Source organism: Drosophila grimshawi, unplaced genomic scaffold (assembly GCF_018153295.1).
Source record: "Drosophila grimshawi isolate 15287-2541.00 unplaced genomic scaffold, ASM1815329v1 contig_1367, whole genome shotgun sequence".
NCBI classification, from domain to species: domain Eukaryota; kingdom Metazoa; phylum Arthropoda; class Insecta; order Diptera; family Drosophilidae; genus Drosophila; species Drosophila grimshawi.
In genome coordinates this window covers 1,837,917-1,865,072 of record NW_025062889.1, presented here as the reverse complement: position 1 = coordinate 1,865,072, position 27,156 = coordinate 1,837,917, and the positions used below count along the sequence as shown (strand labels likewise).

General features: G+C 39.3%; 3 protein-coding genes and 7 non-coding genes across 10 annotated transcripts; 7 read left to right on the top strand and 3 right to left on the bottom strand.

Moving 5' to 3' along the window:
• Positions 1–3,958: 3,958 nt before the first annotated feature.
• On the top strand, positions 3,959–4,509 carry LOC6569041 (general odorant-binding protein 56d). The gene is made up of 2 exons (XM_001995163.2): positions 3,959–4,041; positions 4,100–4,509. The coding sequence occupies exons 1-2, from the start codon at positions 3,985–3,987 to the stop codon at positions 4,439–4,441; spliced, it is 399 nt and encodes a 132-aa protein (XP_001995199.1). The 5' UTR covers positions 3,959–3,984; the 3' UTR covers positions 4,442–4,509.
• Positions 4,510–4,669: 160 nt separating this feature from the next.
• LOC6569042 (thioredoxin, mitochondrial) lies at positions 4,670–5,304 on the top strand. Its single transcript, XM_001995164.2, has 2 exons — positions 4,670–4,924; positions 4,997–5,304. The coding sequence occupies exons 1-2, from the start codon at positions 4,734–4,736 to the stop codon at positions 5,265–5,267; spliced, it is 462 nt and encodes a 153-aa protein (XP_001995200.1). The 5' UTR covers positions 4,670–4,733; the 3' UTR covers positions 5,268–5,304.
• Positions 5,305–6,481: 1,177 nt separating this feature from the next.
• Trnai-aau lies at positions 6,482–6,555 on the top strand. The gene has a single exon. It is a non-coding gene; the product is annotated as a tRNA-Ile (tRNA).
• Positions 6,556–10,659: 4,104 nt separating this feature from the next.
• On the top strand, positions 10,660–10,731 carry Trnam-cau. The gene has a single exon. It is a non-coding gene; the product is annotated as a tRNA-Met (tRNA).
• Positions 10,732–10,971: 240 nt separating this feature from the next.
• Trnae-uuc lies at positions 10,972–11,043 on the bottom strand. Its single transcript has one exon. It is a non-coding gene; the product is annotated as a tRNA-Glu (tRNA).
• A 286-nt stretch (positions 11,044–11,329) lies between these two features.
• On the bottom strand, positions 11,330–11,401 carry Trnae-cuc. The gene has a single exon. It is a non-coding gene; the product is annotated as a tRNA-Glu (tRNA).
• A 241-nt stretch (positions 11,402–11,642) lies between these two features.
• Positions 11,643–11,714, top strand: Trnae-cuc. Its single transcript has one exon. It is a non-coding gene; the product is annotated as a tRNA-Glu (tRNA).
• Positions 11,715–11,929: 215 nt separating this feature from the next.
• Trnae-uuc lies at positions 11,930–12,001 on the top strand. Its single transcript has one exon. It is a non-coding gene; the product is annotated as a tRNA-Glu (tRNA).
• Positions 12,002–15,435: 3,434 nt separating this feature from the next.
• Trnad-guc lies at positions 15,436–15,507 on the top strand. The gene has a single exon. It is a non-coding gene; the product is annotated as a tRNA-Asp (tRNA).
• A 1,127-nt stretch (positions 15,508–16,634) lies between these two features.
• On the bottom strand, positions 16,635–19,692 carry LOC6569048 (odorant receptor 56a). The gene is made up of 6 exons (XM_001995165.2): positions 19,265–19,692; positions 18,221–18,651; positions 17,939–18,154; positions 17,771–17,872; positions 17,059–17,211; positions 16,635–16,987 (listed from the first exon to the last, which is right to left on the bottom strand). The coding sequence occupies exons 1-6, from the start codon at positions 19,569–19,571 to the stop codon at positions 16,931–16,933; spliced, it is 1,266 nt and encodes a 421-aa protein (XP_001995201.1). The 5' UTR covers positions 19,572–19,692; the 3' UTR covers positions 16,635–16,930.
• Positions 19,693–27,156: the final 7,464 nt, after the last annotated feature.

The following is a 27,156-nucleotide window of genomic DNA, read 5'->3' as shown; positions in this document are numbered from 1 at the left end:
ACTGAGCACAAAGTTTGCCACACACATCCACACACACAAAGGTGTTGTGCCATTTGCCAAACTGGTTTGAGTGAATTGTTAAATTATTGCTGAAAGTGTTGTCTTCGTGTTGGGCAATAGTCAAGCATTTGCAATTTGAATTAAGTGTGTTTAATTTGATTTTCATCTGCTCTCATACACATTAAAGCAATTCAGCTAAACAGTTTCATTAGTTGAAGCAGCGGCTTAAAACTAAACATGCAAACTGTAAATAAAATTAATTATTATTGTGAATGATTTTGATAGACAATTGTTGTATGGGATTTATATATACATTACATTTGGATATTTAAGTAGCGATAAGGCAGAATCCATTTCAGACCGATAGATATTTATACATTTGCAATGATATGTTTGATATCCTTTACATTAACTGATATTATATCTCTATATAGTATCATAACGGAGCAGAATACCGACAAAAATATGAAGTACAATTTATAACTATTACCGAAACCTTTAAAGTTTACCGAAATATGATTTGATTTGTCGCTCTGGCTTATAGTAATAAAAGTATCTTTTATATACAAGTTAAGGTCGGCACACCGGATATTTATGAGAATTGTAAGAAAACACAAGTTGAAACCAAAGCAACCCCTAAGTAAACTGTTCGCAACGTTATTTCGCGGCTCTTTTATTTGGTTTGTCGAAACTATTCACGCATTTCAGCCAACTGACCCCAAAAAACCGGGGGCCAGAGTTCAACAACCTTGCGCCACATCCCCAAAGGAAATAGTCTCTGATGAAGCTGTTGTTGAGGGAGCTTATCGCAGACACACACACAGAGAGAGAGAGAAACACACAGATATTTATATATACAAGTTAGCAATAATCATAGGCATAAGATTTACTAATAACAATGATATAAGACATTTGCGCAAATGAGTATATAATAAAGCTAATGGAAAATTATGGAGCCAGCTGGTTGGAGCTAAGAGCGAGATGGGAGGGAGAGGCTGGAGTGGGAGGCTTGTTTAGCCGGCGCCACTTTCTTGCCAGTCGAATTGGGGCGGGGTTGGGTGGATGACATGATTTCAGTGAAAAGTAAGCATATAAATATATAGAGCATTACATGAGTTAAATTATTTATATATAGCTTTTCGAATGGGGTAGTTTTGGAAAGAGGGTGTGAGACCAAAACGATGCATTCAGCAATTTATATTTCACTTTTTTTTTTGTTGAAGAGCACTTAACAGCTTCCGCAAAAGAAATACGTATCTCAAGTCGCATTATTAATTCAATATATATGTATGCATATAATTGATTAAATCGACCTTCAGACAATTTATGGGGCTATCATTTGAAATTAAATTCGAACTTTTAATGTTTATTACCTGAACATATTGCAAGTAGACCTTTTACTGGAGCGTGGACCTAACAGCTATGCACACCTTAATGGTCTATTAAGGTGTTTTGGGAACGAATTTGGGCCTGCGATTTAAATGCAATTAAATGGAAATGTCTTTCTGATACCCTGCAACTATAAACATGATAAATGCAAGTAATATAGATAAGTTCTGCAAGCTATTAGAATGTAGTCGCCATCTATAAGAAATTTGACACTATCTCTAAAGATATCACCTATTCTGAGATACATTATCGTTTTTAAGCAATCTTATATTTTTGGCAACTGCAAATTTGTTGCAATTGATTGATTTAAAAAACACACACAACAATTATTGACTAAACCTTTTTAGTGTCTTTAAATTAGTGTGTTTAGATCGAGCTACATCAGACCGTGGCAAACCTAGTCGCATATTTCAATTAGTCAAGCTGCAGTTACAGCTGGCTTAAACAGTATCTCACAGTCGATCAGGCCTTTGCCACAGCACTCGTATCGGTTTCGGACACACTTTATGGCCCCGGCAATGGCCCAAAAGGGCTGTCCGCTGACTTCAATTAAAATAAATGAAATTGCTCGTTCCCCATTCCCATTCCCATTCCCATTCCCCCAACCCAAACAAAAAGAGAGTTGAGTTGAAGCTCGTAAAAGTGTTAAACACATTAAATGACCGGCTGGCCATCGATAAATGGTGCAGCCCGCATTTATTTATTAACAACAATAACTTTTCAAGTATTTAATTTAGCTTAAATCTCACTAAATACAATACGCCACGCCCCTTTTTATTATGCACGCCCAACAATCTAGCGGTTTTTGTTTTTCTGGCACACACACACACACACAGACACACAGAGAGAAAATGTCAAAACCGAAAATTGTCAAATGCACAGAATTTTATGCGCCATACATTTATGTTGATGCGGTTGCAAAGTTTTTTAATTACATTTGACGCAAACGCCCATCCTCCCCCTCCCCCTCCCCCGGCACTACACCTACACTTTCCACCACGTCATGCTTTTCATTTTGACACACCATAGAAAATATTTATATATATATAAATGTGTGTGCAAAACTCATTTAATTTTGCCAACAATTTGGAAATGATAACAAATACAGTTTCTTCTCAGCATGCACATATTTTTCTCACATTATAGAATGGGCTTATCCGAACACATATACATACGTATATATATATACATATATTTGGATATATATACTTGAAAATAGTATGCATGATTATTTAGATTTTGCTTACACACACTTTATGCATAGGTTGCCATTAAGTTTGAGTTGCCTTGGCAAGGCTCACAGTCCCTCCCACACCCACTCAGCCCACTTGTCAAGTGCTTGTCAATCATCCATCAGAGGGAGAGCAAACTCTTTTGCAAAACTTGGCTACTTATCTAAAATGTGGTTTAGGAATGCACACAAAAACAAAAACAAAAAGGAAAACGAAAACGAAAACGCAAAACTAATTGCTGAAAGGGCGCTCCTTAAGCAGTGTAGATTATGTAAAGCCTAGCTGAATGACAGCCCTATACTACCATATATATCCTATCTCTAACCCTGAATCATAAAAATGTTTAGACAACACACACACACACTCAAACACACACAAGACGAGCTCATCATTCATTTGAGCAAGTAAACATGGCCAAATGGAGAAAGTGCCTGCTTAATGTTATCAGCCGCATGCGATCTAATGTGACCCAAATATATATATATATATATATGCTTATATAGGAGGTGGGGAGGGGACAGATGTAGGCATATACATGAGCTGAGCTGAGCTGCTGACCAAGCCAACAGGCAAACAAAATTTAAAGCAATCTCATTGGAGCTTACTTAGCAAGTAGGTCGCTTGATTAGCCTGGATTATAGCCAAGAAAGCATGCGAAAATAGTAATGTAGGGAATTGTTTAAGCCTCTATGCGACTAAGATTTGCACTGCACACAAAAGAGTGAAGAGAGAGAAAAGGTATTCAAAAAAAAAACATAATAAATATATTGACATATTCAGTTCGGATGACTCTTGAAAGCCATTTCAACTCTGGCAGGAACTGGTCTCAATAACTTCATCAAAACTGAACCGAATTATATAAGATTGAGATTCTACACAAAACTTTTCACTAGACTAAATTTAGAAACACGATTTTCAATTGGAATTTATGTAAAAATTATATATAAAAGTGAATTTGAGTACGATTCAAAATAATAATAAGATAAGCGCATATATAAACCAAAACACAGACTATCATTATTCATTTTAATCTTAATCTAATATATATTTTATACAATGGATGACACCTCCCGTTTCTGTTTACGTGCATTTCACACAAACTATCAAAATTACCGACAAATTGCATTAAATAGTTTAGTAAATTCAGTAAAATAATAGAATAATTGCAATAAAAAGCCGTCAAAAATTATGATTGGTCTTGCAATTATTGTGATTAAATTAATGCGATATAAATTAGTGCATTCAACTGTTGCAGTTGCATTTGTTTAACTCTTAAATTAAGCGCAAATTTCATATAAAAGAGAATCGCAAAGTGAACTCTGACAACAGACAGAAGTCATCCATAAAGGGAATAAACCTCGTAATGAAATTTACAATAGTACTGCTGCTGGCCGTGTTCTCTGTGGCCCTGGCCATCGAGGTAAGTATTAAATTGTGAAATACTTTTGCTATATGTTAACTGACAATGCCTGCCACAGCTGACCGAGGAGCAGAAGACAATGATTCGCGTAAATGTCGATCAATGTATTCAGGAGCAGGGCATCACCAAGGATCAAGCGATTGCGTTGCACAACGACAGCTTGGAGAATGTCGATGACCAGGTCAAGTGCTTTGCCAACTGTTACTTGGAGAAGTTCAGCTTCATAGCCGATGGCCAGATGAATAAGGATGAGGTGCTGAAGATTACAACGCCCCTTGCAGGCGCTGATAAAGCGAATGCCTTTGTAACCAGCTGTGAAGGCATCAAAGGTGCCGATAAATGCGATACAGGATTTCAAATATACCAATGCTTCAAAAAGAATCGCCTTACACTCATGTAACTGTTAAGGTGATCCTTACATATCTTCAATAAAGCTCTGAGTACATTAAAAAACAAGCGATTACTTTATATATATAATCTTGCTATACTTATATAGTGTACAAATTTTAGAAAGTGGAGATATTCTTACCTCTTCTCTTATTCAAAATAATAATTACAGTCGCCGTTTGAGAAGCTGTCAAAACTATTTGAAGAGACTTTTTTCATTTTTCGAAGCTTCATTATTTATTGAAAAACGTTTTGAACGCAACAAAAAATCAAAAGTATTCTTTTTTTTATCAAAATTTACGAAAATGTTGAGAACGAACAAGGCAGCACAGCTGAAATTTCTTAAAAATGTTATTGGATCATCGCAGATATGCCGAAATAATTATCGCAGAGCAGCAACTGGAAAGCGAACCATTTTCGATGTTGAGAATATCAAAGATTTCGAAAATAATGTGAAGCGTTGTGAGAAGCCGGTGGTTGTCGACTTCCATGCCAGGTAAACCGATAGCTATAATCGATAATAACACACGCTTACAGATTTTAATCGAAATCGATATGGTTCTCACAGCTGGTGCACACCATGCAAGGCACTTGCGCCCCGCGTTGCTAGCATTGTATCGGAGCAGAGGGGCGGCATCCATTTGGCCCGTGTCGATATCGATGAACTGACGGAGCTGGCGCTGGACTACCAGGTGGGCTCGGTGCCATCGCTGCTGGTGATGCACAACGGCAAGGTGCTGAACCGCATGGTCGGTCTGCAGACATCCGAGTACATACGCGAGTGGCTCGGCCGGGTGATCAATACGTGTGCGCCAGATTGTTCATTTATTAAGAAATAAATTGTTTCGTTTTTTGTTTTATTCTACAAACAAACGAATAAACACGTTTTTAATTAATTTTCATGCATTTGCAACAAGCTCCGGCCGTCTGGTGATTTACCACTGCAAATATCGTTCACCGGCAATTCAAAGTGCAAACAAAGTCTCCATTCCCGTCTCGGCTCTCGGCTCTCGGCTCAGCTGCAGCTCAGCTCAACTCAACTCAACTCGTTCTCATGTCTCTGGATTCTCTCGTTGTCGTCTCGTCTGGTTTTCAAACAATTTGCGAATCAGCGTCAGAGTTGGGTGAACCAACAACAACAGCAGATACAATGGGCGTGGCTTGTGTATCTCAATTGTTTGTTTATTTGCTAGCCAAAAACAACAAAGTTACTGAAACTCCCCCCGCATCATCATCAAAATCAACATCAGCATCAACATCATCGTCATCATCGCTTTATCTATCCATCTTTATCTATATGTATATTCATCTCCATCACAATATATCTATGTGTGTCTAACAATCTCTATTTGCTCTTACTGGTTGGTTATGTGCGCCACTGTGTCCTGTGGTGCTTGGGGAATACTCTCTAATTGATTTTGCTAATGTTGCTTTTTAATGAAGTGTCAAATGTGTTACTTGGTTTGCGTTTTAGTTTGAGTTGCGGACTTAGGGTTTATCGGTTTGAAGCTTTGAGCTTCTCGAAATACATTCGAGTTGCCAGCGAACAATGGATGAACAAATACTGCCATTAAGTCCTTGTGCTCCCACAGGGCGCATTTGGAAGTGCAACTCAAACTACTTGAAGCAAGTTGATTCCTATGAAATAGAGTATTATAGTCTAGGCATAAGCAAGTACTTGCTTTACCTATAAATACAGTTTTGAGATTTTGGAAAACATTTAAAATGTGTAAAAATTTTTATTATTTTTAATGGTGGATGTATTGTCTATTTTAATAAATTATTTAATTGAAGCACGAAACGAATCTAGAAGAATATAGTATATATATGTATCTCAATTGTCTTTGGCATTAATCTATAAATAAATTATCAAAATAAATACATTGCCAACAAATAAGTTGAATAGAATCTAATCTTATTAATTAGAAGAGATAAATATAGTTGACAAATATATATATTGAATACCATTCGATTCTATAAATAGTCGTGCAATAGCTGCATTCAATGTGGAAATTGTGTTTGAGTAGCATTTTGAACTGGTGACAGTCACATCGGCCCATTAGCTCAGCTGGCTAGAGCGTCGTGCTAATAACGCGAAGGTCGCGGGTTCGATCCCCTCATGGGCCATGATCTAATTTTTTTCTTTTTATAATTTTTAATAATTCTAGAAACTTATCTGCAACATTACATCACTCGAGGTTTAAGTAGAACCCAGAATTCTTTGATGTAAGTGATATTTGCATAACTGCATTACTCAATAAGCCCAATTATTGTTAAAGATATATATAAATCCGCTAAAATCAATGGTGGCTCTCCGCTGATACAGAATCTTTAACTGAATTCTCACAATGTGTATAGACACTGCCCGCATTCCAATTGTGACAGACTAATCCTTCACCCTTTTGGCACCCACACAACACACACACGAACGCATTACCATAACCATTTTGGTAGCTGATTGAGAAAAGGGGGGAGTCTGTCTAAGGACCGGCTACACATTTTGGCCATAATCAAAATGGAAATTATGAAGTAAAAGTGTTGAACAGTTGCCAAACTGTTCGAAAAGATACTTTTCGCATTGCTTTCGGGTTTTTTGGTTATTCGGTTTTTGGCAGAGCAAACTGTTTGTGCTGGGCCCACAAAATAGATGTGCCGCAATGTAATTGAGTATTTGTATTCAATTAAGACTTATTTCAATATTTGCATTCAACGACAACGAGAACGGTTGCATGCAACACAGTCCAGACACTCAACAGACGACACTCCATGTTGTGTTGCCCAATGTGTAAATCCCTTCTTCTCCATATGCTGCGAACATAATTTGCTGAAACGAAACTTGAACAAACAGAAAGGGGACTGTTGCTGGACAGCGACAACAGCAGCAGCGACATCAGCAGCAGCAACAGCAGCAGCAGCAGCAGCAGCTTTGAAGTGGCTGGGCAAAGGAGGGAGGAGGAGGAGGGAGGGGGATGGTTACATCATGTGTGCAAACTGTCTGAATTTGACAGCCCGCATAAAGCAAGCAGCAGACAAACTGTTCTGGCTAGGTAAACAGGTAAGTGAGAGGGGCGTGGCTACACTCAAAAAAAAAAACCAAAAAAAAAAAGAATATAATTTCAAAAACTGCCAAGACTATAAATAAAAGATATATTTTTGGCAACATTTCAATGCACAAACGATAAGCACAATTTCTATGTTTAGTTTGATTTTCTCAATTCAAAAATAATTATTTCTAAGTGCATAAATGTGGGTGCACTTATTATGTGTGTTGCTAGTGTGTGTGTGTGTGTGTCTGTGTGTGTGTCTGTGTGTGTGGTGTATTTGTTGTCCTCTGACACAAAATGCAACAAATATTAATTTTTATTATGCAAACATTGCTTTAATTACATTATTTTTGTGTATGGCCCAGCAAACAAACCGACTTGACGTGCCTCTCCATATGTGTCTGGGTCTCCATATCTGTGTGTGTGTGTGTTTGTGTGTGGTTAACTAACCCCCACTGCCGCACTTTGTGTGTGTGTATGATCAATCACTGGAAAATTGAATTTTCATATGAGCCGTGTCTGTTTGGGTGGCGCTTATGCAATTTCCCGCCTTGTGGCTGTGCAAAAATCAATCGGTTGCCAACGTTTCAGCCGATACACTCATTCAGCCGCCACCCGCCACTGCCCCGCCGCCCACGCCCCTGCTTGACAAGCAGAAACACAAACTTAATCAGCAGCCATGAATTGGTCAATAATTTTTAAATACAAATCAAGTGTTAACTGCGCCGCTTTCTGCCCAGCATCCATCCAATGGCAACATGAGAGGAGTGCCAGGGGAAGAGATGTTGCTGAAAACGATATGGTAAAAACTGTGTGTGTGTGTTAAAAAATCATAAAATGACTAATGAATGGAAGCTCAATGGCTTTGTAAGTGTTTAACGGGGCCTTTATTTGTTGCATGCAACACATAGCAGATTGGGTATCACTTGATAAGTTTGCTTTCAGTAATTAAATTACACGCACAAAAAAGTCTGGCTGCTGTAAATTGTGCTCTGATCTGGAGTACTCAAAGTTTAATATGGATTCACTGGGCGTAATAGTAATAAATATTGCTAATGGTTTATTCGTTAATTATAAGAAAAGGCTACAAATTTGTAGATCAAATAAGCTGCAATAAACGGGCCAACTTTGAATAACAACAGGTATAAATAAGTGATTTAATTGCCCAAGTTTATGATGCGGAACGCTATTTTATCTATTGAAAATCACAAGCAGAACATTTAAAACAAGAGTGCAATTAGAGAAATCGATATTATTAGTCCAAATTGAGATCAAATATCACAGAAAAAACTGAACGGAAATGGAAGCTGATATATGATTTGCTTTGCCACTCTGCTCTGGCAATGGAAATGGAAATAGGAATAGAAATAGAAATAGAAATGGAACCACATCAGTTCAGTTCCAGGAATAATCTTCCATTAATCCATACACTCTTGAACACTTTTCGATATTCGGATTTATAACCATGTTGGGCGTCGTTCATTTGTCTTTAAGCGAAACTTCGAATCACAAAAACCGCAAATGTCTCCTAACACACACATGCAACACACACACACACACACAGAGAGTGAGGCAACGTGGGATTTTGACACTCAAGCAGATACGGAATTCAGGCGGAACCCTTTTTGCCGGCTCAAACCATTTGGCAATCAATATAAACACACAGCTCAATATATCTATCTGTATACATATAGCTCTGTCTATATGTTTGTATCTATGTGCATATGGAGATGTTGCTCAGTTTTGTGCTTCAGCTTCTGCTTCTTCTTCTTCTTCTGTATTTTTTTTCTGCTGGCTTTAGGCAAGCTGATCCATCTCTCTCCGTCTCGTCCGGCATATTTTTTTTTGGCCAACGGGCCAAATGGGCTGCGGCTGCGGCTGCCTGGCGGAAATTCGATTTATTTTCATCAATATTCAATGTCAATGCAACATCTTCTTGGCCAGAAAACCAAAAGCGTACAACAGCAATTGCACCAGCAGCTTGGGGCAGCCTGGCTAGCTGGGGGCGGGGCAGGGGTTGTTACCATTGCGCCATGGAAATGGACTTTGTGGCTTGAACTTTTTGGGGTTTTCCTATTAAAATTTGATGCGCACGTTTGTCGTTGTCTCATGTCGCTTGCTGCTATCCCGAATACACCCTCCCAACCCCCTGCCCCTTCACGCTTTCAGCAGGTGACGTTGGCAATGCCGCAGTTTTAGAGAGAGATGCACACACACAGCGAGACTTGACGCTTCACCATTGCATATTTAAACAAATTTATTTGCAATTTAGTGTTTGCGGTCTCCGAACATTTCCCATTTCAAAAATGTTCCAATTGGGCAAGTGCGGTGGGATGCGGTAAAGTGGGCGTGCCACTGACTGTGGCATTGACAGCTCCGCTCTATACTCACTGCCATTTTAAGTGGCGCGCGAAAATTAATTAAAATTTTGGTATTTATTGACAAATATGCCAATTTTATTGCGATACCCAAACCAAAAACCAAAACTATAAAAGCAAAACCGTTACTAAAATTGGGATGGTTGAAAGTAAAATTTATTTCGATGCAAATTACATTAAAAACTATCCAACAAGTAATGCTCGATATTAGATCAGTCAGATGATTTGGCTTGCATTGGATGCACATAAATGAAAAATGTTTATTCTTTTTTTTGTTGCTGAAAAATGAAATTCAATTAATTAAATTTGTGAAATTCTTGAGAGAAGTTTTGATAGTTTCTCGCGGCCAACTTTAACAACAGTTTGCCAACTTTGTGGTCGTTGTTGCCGCCGCTGCGAGCTGAGCAAACAAGAAAGTTGAAAGCCAACAGGAAATTGCACGCGTCGCGTGGTTATTAAAGCCATATGTATTTTTGTGCCAAAGGCAAAAAGCGTTGCCGCATTGCTCTGCAAAAGTGAATGAAAGTCGCAAGAACAGCGTCGTGTCCGCATGCAACATGCCGATAAGAGTCGCCAACGATTGCGTGTGGGTGTGTGTGTGTCTGTATGGGTGTGTGTGGCCACAGCTAAGTAAATACGTAATCCACGTGAGCTGTGGTCGAAAGTGCCTGTGGTTGTGTGTGTGTCTGTGTGAGTGCGTGAGAGAGTAAGAGAAAAAATGCGACTCAGCTATTGAGTGTGGTTACACAGCATTCAGCTTGTGAACGTTTGCTGTCTTAAGTTAAGCGTTTGTTACTTTCTGCTCAACAAGCAGAGTGGCGCAGTGGAAGCGTGCTGGGCCCATAACCCAGAGGTCCGAGGATCGAAACCTTGCTCTGCTAATTGAGTAGCTTGTGGGTGATTGTATACCGCACAATCTTTTTTTTGTTTCAACGCATATAAAAACAATATGTATGTAAAGATATATTAATTAATGATGGCTGCTTTTACATGTAAATTTGCGCCGCTAGACCTTCGTTCTCTTTCAAAACATAATTATTTTTTAAGCAAACGTTGCATGTTTCCCTGTTTTGGATGTGTTTGTTCAATCTTTAAACAAATAAAAAGAAAAAAAATGGTACTTCCCATACCGGGAATCGAACCCGGGCCTTCTGGGTGAAAGCCAGATATCCTAGCCACTAGACCATATGGGATTATGTGTTCTGGTGACAAATAACATATTTGTATATACGAGATGTAGTTTATCGGCACATTTTGAAGGTCTTATTGGTGCAATGAGTGAGTCAATTTACAATACAGCAATGTTATGTATGCTATAAAAAAAGATATGAGAACTGTGATCTTGGCGGCTAAAAACTTGCTGAACTCCTGTAAAATAGCTCTTTAACAACCCAAAACAGATGAAGTGTAATTATGATAAACTACTAATTTAAAAGGATTGATAAAAAGGGCGAAAAAAAGTAGAAGTCACATATTTACTTCCCATACCGGGAATTGAACCCGGGCCTTCCGGGTGAGAGCCGGATATCCTAACCACTAGACAATATGGGAGATGTTCCAAGTGCTGCTAAATGGGGTATACAAGCAGAACAATATTTCTATTGGAATAAAATAAATCAATGATGTGCTTATCTACTAATACTTGTGGAACTTCCAACTTTTAGATGGAAGAGTATTTTCTGAGACATCACTGTGTATTTTTTCCTATTATAAGACTTTGTTGAGTTGATTGGAAATATTAATTGGTTTTGGAACATGAATAAAACCGGAATTTGGCTGCGGACCAAACATCTCCCATATTGTCTAGTGGTTAGGATATCCGGCTCTCACCCGGAAGGCCCGGGTTCAATTCCCGGTATGGGAAATTGTAACTCAAGAGTTTTTTTTTGCTATATATATAAAATTTATATATATATATAAATATACATATTCTTTTCATGTTTAATATAAGTTGGAAATGATTTATTGACTGAGTAATTCATGATTTTTTTTTATATAAATAACAATGTTGCGTTAAGACAAAAAGTACGATTTGTAGTGAATATAACATAACTGATTTCTGGTGGACATTACTCTGTATCCCATATGGTCTAGTGGCTAGGATATCTGGCTTTCACCCAGAAGGCCCGGGTTCGATTCCCGGTATGGGAAGTAATTTTTTTACATTTTATTTCTATTTGACTTAATATTTAATTAATTTATATATTTAAAATACATGCATATATATAATTAACATGTCTCGTTTAATTTAGAAAATGAAATGATCATTTTTGGCTATTTAGTAACATGTTTGTCACGAAGCGCCAGCTGCGATCGAAACGTGTTCTTTTTTTCTCTTTTTGTGCCATACAATTCCCAACAGGTTCAAGCAGCTGGCGTTAGGTTAGCCGGCTGCTTGTCACGGAACGATTGTCATTAGTAGTGGTAGACTGACGTTCTACCCAAATACTAAAAGGCCAGTTGATGATACAGAATTATGACCCTTGTGATTATAATTAAATACCACGATTCTGACGGGGTTGCTCCTGCCTAGAGTTGTCGGTTGTACTGATGGTCTTCCAACTAATGACAACTTTTTCAAAGCAATCAATGCGAGTGTATAATTTTCAGCTAGTCAACCAAAAATAGCAATAGTTTGGTGGAGAGGGGGAGGAGTGGCTGGTGCCAGTCGCTCTCAACTCATCATATGGCATATTGCCACTTGTATCTGTGCGGGTGGCGCTTATTGATGCTGTGTGACCACACCAGAGTCGGTCGGTCTATCCAACTGTCTGTCTGTCTGGCTGGCCCGTGACCGTGGCAACAAAAAATCAGCCACACTGGTTGCCTCTCGTCATTTTGTCTATATAAATATGTGTGTGGGTTTGTTGTATTGGCGTGTGTTCAGCTTCAGTTCTTTTTTCGGCAAAAATTTACATAAAAATCGCATTACACTTAACATCCACTTTGCTAAACGAAGCGCATGAAAGCGGCGGGCGCCGCAGCTGCTGCTGGGGTCTTCAGCTCTTCATGCCCCACCCACACCCCGCTTGCTTCTTCTGTATTGGGTGCTGCGCTTTTGTAAGCCCTGTCTATATATGTCTCTCTCTCTCTCCCTGACAGGTTGAAGTGCATCGCGGCCTATGAAAATTAAATTAAAAAGCGCATCCAAAAACGTGCAAAAGGAAAAACAATTTTTTAAAAATAAGCACACTCAAATTGCAATTTGGCAGATACGATCTATATTTGGACAGCACTTTTACTCTGGGAATATATGAAGTGTTTCTGTTGCAAAAATTGGCAAAAATTAATTGCTATTGACAGAAAAATAGAAGGAGTAAGAAAGAAATCGTGTGACAAGAAACTATCAATATGAAAAGTTCTTAGTACAATTCGTAACTCACTCAACATGAATATTTCCTAATAATTTATATTTAGCTATTTAACTTTCTATTCATGTTCGAACCACATTTCCAATTGGAAATGTTCATACATTATTTACAATGAAAGTCATAATTAGAAAGTTATAAATAAAATAAGAACTTTTTGGTAAAGAACTGAACGATTAACAATTTATAAGAAACATAATTAAATGTCAAAATTAAAATTGTACTTTATTAATTATAATTATTGATAGGAAATATAAATAGTTCTGGCATTGCTCAAATGCCATTGACTACTTCTATATGCATCGATCTATAGATAAAAGTCCCCGTCATTTCTCAAGTTTATTTCCTGTACTAGAATATAATTGTATTGTATGAAATTGGCCATCATTTTGGTCCGTTGTGTATTTGGCTGGTGCAGTCAGCGTGTAGTCGGCCCATAGCTTACTAACGTTAAGTGTTTGGGCCATTAAACATTTACGGTGCATAGTTAAAGCGACACACGCTAAAAACTAAAATGAAGCCAGCTGTTATGCGTCTAGTTGGTTATTAAATATAATTAACGCACGGCGATTTGTTGCCCAGCGCCATAAAATGAAGTTGTATGTGGCACGAATTAGTTGAATGCTAATCAGGATGAGGCAGGACACGGCGAGAGGGAGTAGTTGGCGGGTTGCCTGCGAACCCATCTGTTGTCCCGAAATGTGCAGCGAAGCTTGGCTAAAAACAAAAGTCAACACACACAAATTAGTTAAGTCAAAGTGTCCTTCAACTGACTGCAGTCCTTGTTGCTGTTGTTGCTGTTGTTGTTTGTCCCGCCCAGGCAATATACTCGTAATACATATTTAAATGCAACTGATTAATCATGAATAAAGTTGTTGTGTGTTCACAGTTGTTGCTGTTGTTGCAGTTGTTGTTGTTGTTGTTGTTTGCCTGGTCACGTGACTGAAAACAATTTGACTTCAAACACATTAACAGTTACGCTCGATGTTAAAAATACTAAATAAATAAATAAAAACAAAAGAAAAAAACAGAAATGTCAGGCACGCAGTGTGGCTCAAGGGGAGAGGTTGTTGGGTTGGCTGGGTGTTTGTCAAGAACAGTCACTAACTTGGCTAACTAAAACTTTTCATGCATTGCCGTTGACAGTGCAATAAACATGCCAAAACAACAGCAACAACAGGAACAACAACTGCAGCAATAACAACAACAACTTGTAAAAATAATAGCGTCAACTGACCCGCCCATATCACCGCCCCCAAAACACGCCCTTACCTTCTAAGGGTGGAGTGTAATAGGAAAAAAAGTAAATAAGTAAACTCTTCGAATTAGACACGTAGCCAGTAAAATATTTGGTTGGTTCGAGTGCAGGGGGGGGAAAAAACTCTGGAACACTGAAATAGTTGGCAGCTCTTTTCCAAGAATTGCCAAGAATTTGTTGTTTTTATCAATTTTAGAAAGCCTTTGTTAGCACAGGGTGCAACTGGGTGATTTATGAACTTTGCTTTCAGTTTGTGGCGCCTTCCCATTTTTGAATAGATATTTCATTTAGTACACATGCTTTTCAAAATGTTGAGTTTATTTTCAGCTATATATATATAGGCATATACCATAAAATTAAAAGACTTATAGCTCTGCTCTCTGCTCTCTGCTCTCTGCTTTGCTGCATTCATATTTTTCTGCTTTATTTTCCACATCCATATTGATTATATTCCAAATTTATCATGCTGTCATTTTTTTTGCTGTTCCATTTGTAATCACGAATTTGTTGGCTTGTATAAATGGTAAGTATTCATTACATGTGTGCAAATTCGCGTTGCATGGTGGAACAATTTTAATTTTTCTTATTGCAAAAACTGAAAAACAGGGTGACTAATGGGCTGGGCCCCTGACAAAAAGGGGGTTGACTGACTGCAATAGAGGGGAGTTGAATGCATGACATTCATTGTGTTTAATGAACATCCATTACTCCGCCGTGCGTTATGTAATGTCATAAATAATCGCAAAACGTGCAGCACAGCGAAAAACCATAAAAAATTTGCCAATATTGCTAAAAATTGCCCCGCAACAGATGGCAACAATTCTTCGACAAGCAAAGCCCGCCGCCACACGAGGCGCAATGGCTTTGTCTATTTATAGATTATTCTCAGTTCGTCGGCAGCCGAACAAATGCCGAGGCGCTGAGCAGAAAACCAAGTTTTCGGCAGTCGTTGTCAACAATCCTCGATAGTATAGTGGTTAGTATCCCCGCCTGTCACGCGGGAGACCGGGGTTCAATTCCCCGTCGGGGAGAGATTGTAGACAATTTTTTCTTCATTTTTTATATATTTTAAATATATTATTTGTTATAACCAAATAAAGCTGGTATAAAGTATAAATTTTACTGACAATTCAAGACAGTCAAGCAGGCGATCCGGTCTCAAATCAGCTTGGATAACATAATGAAAGTCGTTTTCATATTTTAAAAAGTTGATTAATATTCTTTTTTCTTAGTTTTGAAACTGTTTGAACAACTGGTTAACTAATAACAGTAAAAGACAGGCGGCAACTATTATTAATGAGCTATGGATTTAAGCCAAAGAGTGTTGCTTTGTTTCCATTTATGTTTTCACATCAACAGCTCAATTTTGCTTTTTTGTTTTGTTTTTTAAAGATGCGTATCTGTGAAGTGTAGAACAACCCTTTATCTGTCTGTCTGTCTGTCTGTCTGTCTGTCTGTCAGTCGCCTGTTACGAGTAGTTGGCAACCCACACGCCACTCCACAAAACCCTTGCCCTTACCCCTAGTTGTGCTGGGTACCTGCGCTGCTCTGAACCCATTAATACTCATTAGTATCTGCATTCTTTCTATGTAGGGGGTATATATGTTGTATGTGTTGTATAGGTTGGGTGTCGTTTGAGACACACTTCAGCGTGCGCCTTTATCAGCCATTTAGCCACTTTGTGCACATATATAATCCCCGGGACGCTCAACAACCGCAACAATATGCGTGTTTATTATTGTTGTTGTTGCTGTTGCTGTTGTTGCCTGGTTGGTTGTTCGGTTGGTTGACTGTTGTTGTTTTGAGTGCGGTTCGGGCTTTATTTCTTTTGTCTATACTCTTAATATTATTAAAAAATACACCCAAGGGCACAACAATTCGGTTGAGTCGGTTAGTTTTTTTTTTTTTGTTGGTGGTGGGGTGGCTCGGACCGTTTCCAATAATAGCAGACGCATAAATTCTGTGCTGCTAACCCCCCAGACAATTAGAAGAACAGAAATTGTGGTTGGGGTGTATAACGCTGAAGTGGGTGGGTGGGTGATCTCTGTTTGTGTCATGTGCATACTTACGTTTAAGTAAAAAACTGCAAAAATCGTTTTCTACACACACAAGCAGAACCATTGAAAGAATACAATTTAACAATAAAACACACACAATGTGACTGACATCCAGTGAGAGACGTAACTCAAAAGTGATAAATGATGTTGCAGCTTATTGTTGTTGTTGTTGTTGCTGTTGTTGTTGCTGATGTTTCCACAGTTGCCATTGGCTTTTTGAGTAGCAGGCATCACGTTTATATTTGCGCTGTAAAATGGTTTAGCGTTGCTGTCTTTTCCCTTACAAATGAATTGCAAGCCATGTTAACTGTCATGTTAGCCAAACGACGAGTTGACAAGCGCAACGGCATTTGATTAGCAGCAATGCCAACCAGGCAAACAAAAAAAGCAACCGATTCTAATACAAATGGGTGCTTCGCAGCAAATTGAAGTAACTGTAAGCACCGCGCATAATCTGCAACAACAGAAACGAGTGAGTGAAAAGGAGTAAGTAATCAGGATTAGGAATCAGTTGTCCTGCCTCACATCGATAAAGGTTTTCAGATTCAGCTCGACGAGTAAGGCGCGCATCTTCAGTGGTCGCTGGGCGTGCATCATCATGAAGAGCAGCATCTTTTGCACGGGCAGACTGAAGTTGTACCAGTCTACGGCGTAGAGTGCAAAGCACAATTCATTCTGCTGCAATTGATGGGAAACAACTCACAGCATTAAACATTTGTCAAAGCAAAAGTGAAGGGGAAACACAAAATAGGGATTCATTAAAAATGGAAAGGACAAAATGAAAAGTTGCTCGAAATTATCTCAGTGGTCGCATTATAAAAACACCATTTTAATGATGACCATTATCTGCTGGCGATACTTTTACTTTAGTATTGTATTTGAATTGATTTCACTTTCCAATTACGCTTTTTATCGGAATTTATAGCGCACTTTTCTGAGTTGCATTTGTAGTTTACAAAGTGAGATTTAGGTTTAGTTGAAAAAGTATGCAACAAATTCTGTGCTTAGCTCTAAATAGATTCAAATAGAACAGATACAAATCAAACCAAATAAAAAGCGATTCAACAAATGTATAAGAAGCGTTTAGATGATTGAAAACTCTTTAAATCTGAGTTCATTCATCATGGTTTTTTACTGACCCATCAAAATTAGCCAGCTTATTTGGTATTTCTCAAAATATGTTAACTAAAATCAGGGATTATATTTGGGGAATTAAATATGGAAACTTTTAACCTACACATTCAACAATTAAGGTTGCATGCCAATGATAAATGAACAGAATCGAAGCCATAACAAACAAATAGAGAAACATGAAGAAATAATCCATTGTGCTGGGCACCTGAAAGAGATTTGATCCAAGTAAGCCACAAGTGTTAAAGAATAAGATGATTTCTGATCAACTTACGCCAACCGAGAAGGCAAAGAATAGAAAGCAAATGAGAACCGAGAATATTATAAAATCGGCCATAACTGGGATGCGCAGCAGTTGCTCCAACTCCAGCACAAATCGGCGTATCTTGAGCTGTTCCGCAACAAAAGAGTTGCAGAGCTGCAAATGCCAATGCTTGAGCTCCGCAACAGTCAGTTGTTGCAACACCAGATCGGATTTAAAGCGTTCGATCTGCAGCAGAACAAAGTAATTGGATTACATATATAAAATATATATATATATATTCGTAATATTCACATCCATGTCGCGCACTCGTTTGTTGAGTATCTGCTGCTTGAGGGTGACGAACTTCATGAGGCACGTGATGACGGTGTGCCACAGGGGAATTGTGGTAATGCCCAAGCCAAGTGCATACCACGGTCCCAAATAGCCAATAAAAATATTATCCCACAGTTCGCCAAAGGGAAACAATTTGAACAGTAAAATCGGCTGTGCCTCGCCATGCTGCACGGCGACCATATTGAAAACGGATTGCGGCAGGAAGATGGTGCGATAAATACAATCCAACCAGGCCATCAATCCAGCCACAACCGACGGCACCCACAGCAACAACGTTATCGTCCGCACATACATCTGGGTGGAGTGCATCAAGTCCAGCTCCTCCTCATCAGCCTCCAGTCGCAACTGCTGCAGATCAGCCAGAGCAATGCGTAGCATATGAACGACTCCTGTGGCGGGTGGAAAATTGCAGTTCTTCATATGAAAACAGAAAAATTGAACCCCAGAGAGTATATACTCCATAAATATATATATATATATACATGTATATATATATATACATGTGCGAGAAGGTTCGTCTGTCTATGTTTTTATGCCAACTTGTATCTCAATTCTAAAGCTATCTTGATGAAACTTGGCACACAATAGTCTCTTTGCTGCAGACAATCGCAGATTGCAGTATCGGATTACTATATAATATAGCTACCATAGAAGCGATCGGTCGAAAGATGAGTTCTTGGACGACAAACTTATTTATTCAACAAGATATCGCTGACCGAACTTATCCACTATGAGCATTATATTGCATCTTCCCGTCGAATATCATATAGTTCTCGTTGGAACGATTGGTCGTAAGATCTGCACTTCGAATAGCCATATTTTGGTTTACCAAGTTATCTTAGTTGTCGATTACCTGGTCTCAAGGCTAAGTAATCTTAGTGGTGCCGAAGACAGCACTTCTTACTTGCATTGATTAAACTTAAAGTCAAACTTTTCTCGGAGTTTTGACATCGAGATAGTTATCAGTATCAGCATTAGAATACTGTCTGTGGGGAGACTCACGCTTCCGCTGCACTAAGGCATTCAGTGTGGCAATGGAGACGGCGGAATATTGGACAGCTGTGGCCCAGCTGGTGGCGCCATCATTGATATTGTCATAGCCACGGGCGAGAAAGCCGCGGGTTAGCATCAGGGCACAGCTCAGCCAAATGGACGCCGTGAAGATGGTGCAGCGGATGAGGGCCAGCCACGGATGACGCTGCTCAATGGAGGCCACATAGCCGTACACCTGAAAGCAGCGCAAGTGTATCCGGAAAAGCGGATCCTCAAAGCTCTCCGGCCTAAGCAGTAGTTCCTTCACCTTGTACATTTTGACTGTGAGCCGCCCTCGAATCCATCGCCTCTTTTATAGCCTTTGTTTGTCTAACTCTGTGTGTCTGTGTGTGTTTAATGCGTCCATTTTGATTGTTAAGTGGCCTGCAATTTGAATAAGTAAGGTGCTGAAAATTGCATGGTGTGTAATTGTCATTTAATAGCTGTTATTTAGCCATATTTAACCAACTGAAGCATTTTGGTCAACAGATGTTCTAGTTCTCCATTCGTAAACATGGCAAATCGTACAGCTGACATTTCCAGTTTAGACTCCAGATTCTCGACTCGGCTATTATATTTTCCAATTCACAGTATTTCCATAGTATTAAACAACTTATTTAAGCTTAGGTCAGCTCTATAAACAAATGTCAATTACTTTGCACGCCCCAAAAAAAAGGAGAGATTGTCAAAAACATGTCAAACACAACGAAAACAGCCTGTGGAAAAGTTAAAAAGTTGAATTCCACTAACGAAATTTAACTCGTATGCAGATGCTGTGCACTAAAACCATTTGATATTAGACTTTTGTTTAGATACTTTAGTTGGCTCCCAGTGAACAACATGTGGACAAAGTTTGCCCCAAAAAGGTGCCAGGCGAGCGTTGCATGTAAATCTAATTTCCAAGTTGGGAACAACAATTTGAAAGGCAGTGTTTTAGATGTATAAATAAAGTGCTGCCTGCTTGAAACTATGATATCATGTTGTGTGTGTGTTTTGCTCCAACTTGAATTACTCGGTTGACTAAGCTAACTGAAATGGTTTGGCATTATAGTTTGATTATATTTTTATTGGCATTCGTAGTTTACCAGCAGTAATTTCTGCGACTAATACTTTATTATTATTATTATTATTATACTGTGTCCCTTATTGCATTCAGAAGAATGCCAGATTTGTTGTCGGGTTGAGCGTTTCTATGTCTTTCGAGTTGATAACATGTCTTCCAGGATACTTTAAGTTTTTCTAATATATATTCTGATATGTTCTTAAGCAAGTAACTAACAAATTGAGGTGCTTAAATCTGGAAATCCATTGAATTCAAATTTGCTATAAATATTTCAGCTTTATGCACTGAAAAGCTGCAAACCAAAATGATACTCAATCTGAGCAGACGGCTAACTACGGGGCCAATTTGTTGAGTGGCTTGTCAAATGCTCGGCTTTCCAACTAGCCACTTGAACTGGCAACTGCCCCAACCCCAGTCCCAATCCCATCCCTCAACCCTCTACTGAGGATAATTCGCAATTCGAGTGAGTCTAATACACATGAGCTGCACTTTGAGCTGCTGCTGATGTTGCTCTGTCGTTAATGGTATTAAATGAAATAAGATTCTTTGCATTTGCAGTCAAGCGGCCAAAACACACACACAATGCACACGCACAACAAACACACACACACACAGCAGACTACAACAAAAATGTGCAACTTGCCGATGCATTGTCAATGCGGCAATCATATGCAGCAGTTGAGTAATTCGTGGGTAATCGTGAATGGTTGAGTGGGTGTTTTGTTGGTTCGTTGGTTGCTTGGTTGCTTGGTATGGGAGTGGGGCATATATCCAACTATATCCAACGGATATTGTGTCTATGGCATCATACGAATACGAATACGTATACGTGGCGTCGTCTATTTCACAATTTGCATTTAATATCCTTGTGTGAATAATTTACAAATGCAATAAACGTAAATGCGTTCGAGGCAATGCTGCTGTTGTTGTTCGCATACATATTGCAAAATGGCAGCTGAAATGGAGCAAATGGAGACCGAAACCGTAACCGAAACCGAACCCGAACCGAATATCCGCAGCATTGAAATGCTTCAGACGTTCAACGACTGACACGCTCCAACTGACTTCCAAGGGGCCGTCGAGACCCCAACTCTGCCCCCAACATCCAACATCTCTCACTGCTCTACGCATATTTGTATGTTGCATGTTTGCAACTGTCTGTTATGTTAGTATTTCTCTGGCTGTGCTTGTTTGTGTTTGTGTTTGTGTGTGTTTGCAAATGTGTAAATGCATTCGCATTTACCACATGCACCCAGCGCCCCCTGCTCCTCTAGACTCCCCTCTGGTGAGTGTCTCCTTGGCGTGAAATTTGCTGTAAGCAGTAAGCCTGTGAGGATATTGAAAGTCACTCGTTTCTGGTATTTACTTATGCATTTGTTTCATGTTTGGCAAAATGATGTTGCACACACACACACACACACACACACACAGACACACAGACACCCACTCACACACACACATGATAGTTGGTTGTGGATGGGAGTGCTTTGGTTTACTGCTGTTTGAATTGGCTTGCAGCTTTTCACGCTACATTTGCCCAGTGTGGCCTTAGCCCAGTAATCGGATATTAGTTGGCTTTCGTTATTGTTATTGCATATTTATTGCCAGTCAAAATTGCAACCCATAGTGCGATGCTGCGTGCACATTTTAAAGTGCCACATAACTTGCCACCGATAAGCGTTAAGTGTTAACTATGGCAAAGGGTTTCCAGTTTTGGTTTCTGCTTTGGTTTGGTTTGCTTTGCTTTGGCTTGCCTCTCTCTGTTGCAGCAGTTTCTGTGTTGTGTGTGTGTGTGATTTCTGTTGTTGTGGTCAAGACTTTGCAACTTTGCAATTGTTTAATGCCAGCTGTCCGTATTGTTAAGCAATTGGAATTCCAATATCAGTTCATTTCGTATAGCGAACTGTGAAATTAAATGCCAAGGAATGTTTACAAAGCAACTTAACAAAAAAATACCAAACCAAGCAAGATGTGCTACTTTTGTAATTACTTTTGCTACTTTTGCCATGTTCAAACTGCATTTTTTTTATTTGATGTTTTTTACTTTGCGATTGCTAAATACTTTGTTTACTTGTTTGCTTTTCTATTACTTGGAATAACTTTCATAACATTGTGACAGTTGAGAGATAAATATGCTAGACATGAACGATCTTGAAAGTGTGATTTGAATTGATCTTAAATTGGAATCATAGTTACAATATAATTGTGCAATAGATTGGATAATTCCCAAGGCGCAACCAAATTTACATTATTAAAAAATTAAATCTCTTCCTTTTAATGCTTATTGCATATTATTTCATGTGCTCAAATTTGAATGATTGCAAACCTATTCTTAGTCATAATGTGTACACTTTGCGAGGGATGCGTTGTGCTGAGATAGCCGCTGGCTGGCGCCTTCCCAACTCTTAACTCTTAGTTTCATTCCTGGTAAAAGTCAGAATTTATGCTTTTTAGCGTGCTGCCAGTTAAGGGAATGGAAGGCCAGCGACCCAGCTCCACACCAAGTGGAACCCTTAACGCTGACCCCTTTGTGCAGTTAAACAAAAAACTGCATTCATCTGACGGGAACGGGAACGGGGACGGGAACGGGTTGAAAGAGGGCCACACAATTCTCGCACATTGTACAAACAGCGAGCATGCCTCTCGGGATCTGGAATGGGACTGAGAATGAAAATGGTATTCAGTTGGTATGGAAGGAGTGGGATGATGGCGGATGGGAGGAGTTATACTTGGACGCATACTTTGTGCTCGCGACTACTTTTTGCTTTTCTTTAACATTATTTTGCACTTTTCAATTAAAAAGTGTGCGCCCCACGCAACCAGGAGTCAGCAGTCAGAGTCCCGAGTCCTGCAGCCGGCACCAGGCAACAGGCACAAACCAGTCAACATCATGATGCCGGGAGGGGACGGCAGCCGGGGGCTGACAACAACTATGGCGTTAAAGGGCGAAAGTAACCCCAAAAGCTGATAAAAAGAAGTAACCAGCCAGCGAGGAAGCCAGCTTGCCAACCAGCTGCCATAATTATAATTTCTTAATGCAAATAAAAACTCGCTGCTGATTTTTCACTTGTGTGTGTGTGCGGGTGTGTGTGTGTGTGTGTGTGTGTGTGTGGGTGTGTGTGTGTGTGTGTGCTGGAGCCAGAATACCAGCCACAATTTAAACATTATAGAGTTTTACTCGGGCGCATCGTTTTACGCTTATTCTTTCATTTGTTTATTTGCTCTTCCCAAAGAGGTATTTGCCATTAGCCACAAGCTTGGTAATCCCTAACTGAAAACTTGTATATATAGCCAGATTCCTGGCAAACAAAGTATATAACATGAAGTGAGAGGGAACTCAATAATATACTTTGAATCCTTGACAATCCTTGAAAAACTACATTATTTCCATATAACTAATTTTATACAATATTAATTTATTTATATGTAATTTTTAATCTTATGAATTATGTTTTTCAGTTAATATAAGTGTAGAACATTGAAGACTTTCTCTAAATATAAATTGTATTTGTTAATTTTCAGTGTTTTTGTATGCTGCAGTCGTAAAAATGATTTAAGAGAGTATCATAAAGTTGTATTAATGTAGGGCATCTGTAAGCACATAAAGTCTATATGGAACTACTATATATATATGTATACTATATACTAAATAAATAAATATAAGCCCATGCTAGTTCCAAGTCTACAGAGTATCTGCTAGCCGTGATACACATATATATACGATAACTTATACTCTTTCAGGATATCTTCCGGTCTCCAACTCTTAACTCGACCAACTTTCATTTGAGTTTTTGTTTGTTTTTTAATTTTTTACTTCTGCCCTTTGGCATAAGGGCAAGTAAAAAGGGTTAAAAAAGAAATTCACCCGACATTGCGAGCGCACTTGCCACTTTTGCCACCCCATTTCCCCCCACCAGCGGCTAGCCCATATTGCTGCTGGAGATGGCGTTGTCCCTTCATGTGTCCTGGTCATTGTGGCAAGCTGCAGTGCAAATAAACATGCATAGTTTATGAATGAAATGAAAAGCGGCTGGCAGCCTCTGACCAATGCACAAATACTCATTTAAGCGCTTGGCTTTTCAGCGCGGCCTGCGCAATGGGCTTACATGGCGTATAATTAATATTAAATGTAATACTTATAAATTAAATAAAAATGGGAAAATGCCAGGCAAAAATACAAAAAAATACAAAAACAAAATAAAATAATAATAAAAAAGAATCCAAGCAGCAAGCAGAAAAAAATGAATGAAACTTTTGCCTCTTGTGCTAGCTGGAGGATTGATGACTATGGCCGTCAAGTTTATTGCCAGCGACACGTACACACACTCTCAGTGCACGAGAATGTGTCTGTGTGTGTGTGTGTATGCTTATGTGTCTGTGTGTGTGTGTGTGTGTGTTTGCTTGTGTGCCGCCCCTCTAGTTATAAATGTGTGTTTTGCCAAGTTTGACTTGAACTGGAGCTAGAGCCAACTTCCGTTGTGCGGAAAAATGCTTTTGATTTGATTTTCACCAAATGTCAACTTGACGTCACGTCGCGACGTTAGCGTCGACAGAGACTGCGACGGCGGCGACGACGGCGGCGGCGGAGACGTCGACGTCGATGGCAGCGTTGTCGCCGCCTTTGTTGTGCCTGTTACAACTGCATGATTTATTGTTTTGATGAAATTGCGTGTAAACAATTTAGTGGCTGGTTGGCGCCCCCACTCCCACACCCCAGTCTTCCCAACTCTCCTCCTCCTCGTCCTCCTTCGCCTCCCTCAGCACATGACCCCCCCAAAACTTTGTGCTCCTGTTCAATCTCCAGTTGCGCTTTAAGTCTATGAACTTTTGAAAGACTTGACTTAAGGTTAAATATAACAATATTTCATCGCCCGGAAGTAGAAACAGACAAAACTTCCAAGTTGTTGTCGAATGAGCCATGAAACTGACTTCATTTGAGGTCGCTTTTATATGCACTCATATGTCACAAGAATCAGTTAACCAACATGTTTACTGGCATCTTTAAAGTTGAGTTTGAACAGAGAAGAGATGCGCTTCTGAAAACTATATGACATAGTTGTCCGAAGTTGGTGTTTTAAATGAAATATATATACATTAAACATATATTGGCAATCACATACATTTTTATAATGTTCTAATATAAATTAAAGCAGCACAAATTGTTCCTTACGAAGCACTCTTTTCCATAAAGGTAAGGTTGCGGTGACAATGGCCACTTCCCAGGCAATCCTCTAACTTTAGTAGGTAATCTATAGGTCCTTGAGCTTTGACTGCCACAATGTGAACACAAGTCGCATAGCACTTTTCTATGTCATCGTCAACGTCGTCAATCTATGTGGACAGTTATCGCTGTGATTTTACTCAATGCCATATTCTATATATTTACATCGGCAATAGTTGCAGAAAGAGCCACAAAGCACGAAGCAAAGGCGAGCAGAACCAATATAAACTTCATGCCTCCGATTTTTAGCGACTATTTGTCGGATGTGTTGTTTACTGGAGTTTTATAGAGTTTTACACAGAAATTAGTCACAGTTCATATTCGATACGGCCAAGATGATTTCAGTCTAGTGCCTCTCTCTGTCTCTGCCTGCCTTGATCAATACTTTGTTAATACTTTTCCAAGTTCGAAATGATATTCATTTTCCATTTTATCATATTATTTTTTATGTATAATATGTATATAATTTATAGTTACACTTGCCAGAGGATTATGATCGAATTTTTGCATGTTTATTATTATTTCTCACTTCTCAACAGATGAGAATTGCTCGAGCAGCAGCTGATGCTATCTAATATGCTCATCACGAGATGCTGGCTGGCTGGAGCGTGGTAAGTGGTAAGTGGTAAGTGGATGAATGCATTCATCCGATTATCGATAATTACGTCACTTAGCAACTACTTGCCGCTCTACGGTCAGTTGGGAATTAAGTTGGGAATGCCCATTAAGTGCAGTTTATTTAAAATGCATAACATTTGCGCTACTTATGCAAAAATGCCAGCTCACCTGCTGCCTGCCGGTTGGCTCTGTTTCATTTCTTCTGTTTTTTTGTTTTTTTGTTGCTTTGAATCGGGCTTATTGGTGTTGTCTCTTTTGGCCAGCTGCAGTTGTTGTTGTTGGCCAAATGAAGCATGTAATTCGCCGAGTAGAACTGGATTGTTACAAGTAATTTTAAATTGATGGCGCGAAAATTACGACAAACGCTGCGGGGCCAAAGTCAAGAAGCCAAGTTAAGAGCTGAGCGGAACCGTTAGAAAGGCGCAACTTTGGCGTCAAGTCAACTGTGAAATAAGCTCGCAGTCAAAGCCCGATGATGGTTAAAATGCTGTTGCACAACGCATTTCATTTCTCTGTTGCCCATTTCTTGTTTCTGACCCGGGGAGCTAATTGTCCACACAATAGATGATCGCAGCCTGTCATGGGCGTGGCACTACACAACAACTATTTCTCGCTGTTGTTGTTGTTTTGCCCAGCAGCCAACTGACTGAGCGCTGATTGAGCATAGCAGAATATAAGTTGGTGTGTGTGTGTGTGTGTGTGTGTGTGTGGCGCCTGTTAGTTGAGTTTAGTTAGCAAATTGGCCTACAAACTTGTCACCATTTATCACACTCAGTGTCAGTCATAGCATATCGAGCAAAAATTGTTCGTGGCAAGCGTGCATCAAAAACTTTTTGAGAGCAACGCTTGACAAAAATGCGTGTCGAGAACACAAAATGACACTTAAAGGTACAAGGCATAGTCGAGGCTAGGGCAGCGTAGGGTAGGGGTATTCAAGAGTATGCTATAAGGATGCCTCAC